General features: G+C 45.8%; 1 protein-coding gene across 1 annotated transcript in view; it reads right to left on the bottom strand.

Moving 5' to 3' along the window:
• EMH_0014390 (SAG family member) overlaps positions 1 to 378 on the bottom strand; it is a gene marked incomplete at both ends in the record, with an annotated part of 2,037 nt that extends 1,659 nt beyond the window's left edge. Inside the window, one exon of the mRNA XM_013500099.1 lies at positions 183 to 378. Coding sequence (XP_013355553.1) covers positions 183 to 378 — 196 coding nt within the window. The remainder of the gene's footprint in view (positions 1 to 182) is intronic.

Here is a 378-nt window from a genome sequence, read left to right as displayed (position 1 = left end):
TTTTCAGTAATTTTGAATATATTTTTTTGCGTGAGTTCAGCGAAGCCGACATGGTTGCGGGCCGCGTTCACTTGTTCCCAGCATTCTGCTCTCACTGCAGCAAATCAGCAGCCAGAAAATGGTTTAAACCTGCTTGCTGCCTTTGTTAGAAGCAAAATTATGTGAATTTACTGGGGGCATACCGGCCTTATTAGTGGCACTACCAGCTCCAACATTTTCCGTTCCTTGACCAGATCCATCTTCTTGATGACCAGAATCTTCTTCTTTGTCTAGATTTTGATCATTTTGCTCAAGATTGTCATCGCCACCATATGCCCAGTTGATCTCTGAGAACAAAATCGCGGCGGCCGCCACCGACAGGAACTTCAGGACGGCCAT

Source organism: Eimeria mitis, genomic scaffold (assembly GCF_000499745.2).
Source record: "Eimeria mitis Houghton genomic scaffold, Emh_scaff500, whole genome shotgun sequence".
Classification (NCBI taxonomy): Eukaryota; Apicomplexa; class Conoidasida; order Eucoccidiorida; family Eimeriidae; genus Eimeria; species Eimeria mitis.
The sequence above is the reverse complement of the archived record's forward strand: the minus strand, read 5'-3'. Positions and strand labels throughout refer to the sequence as shown.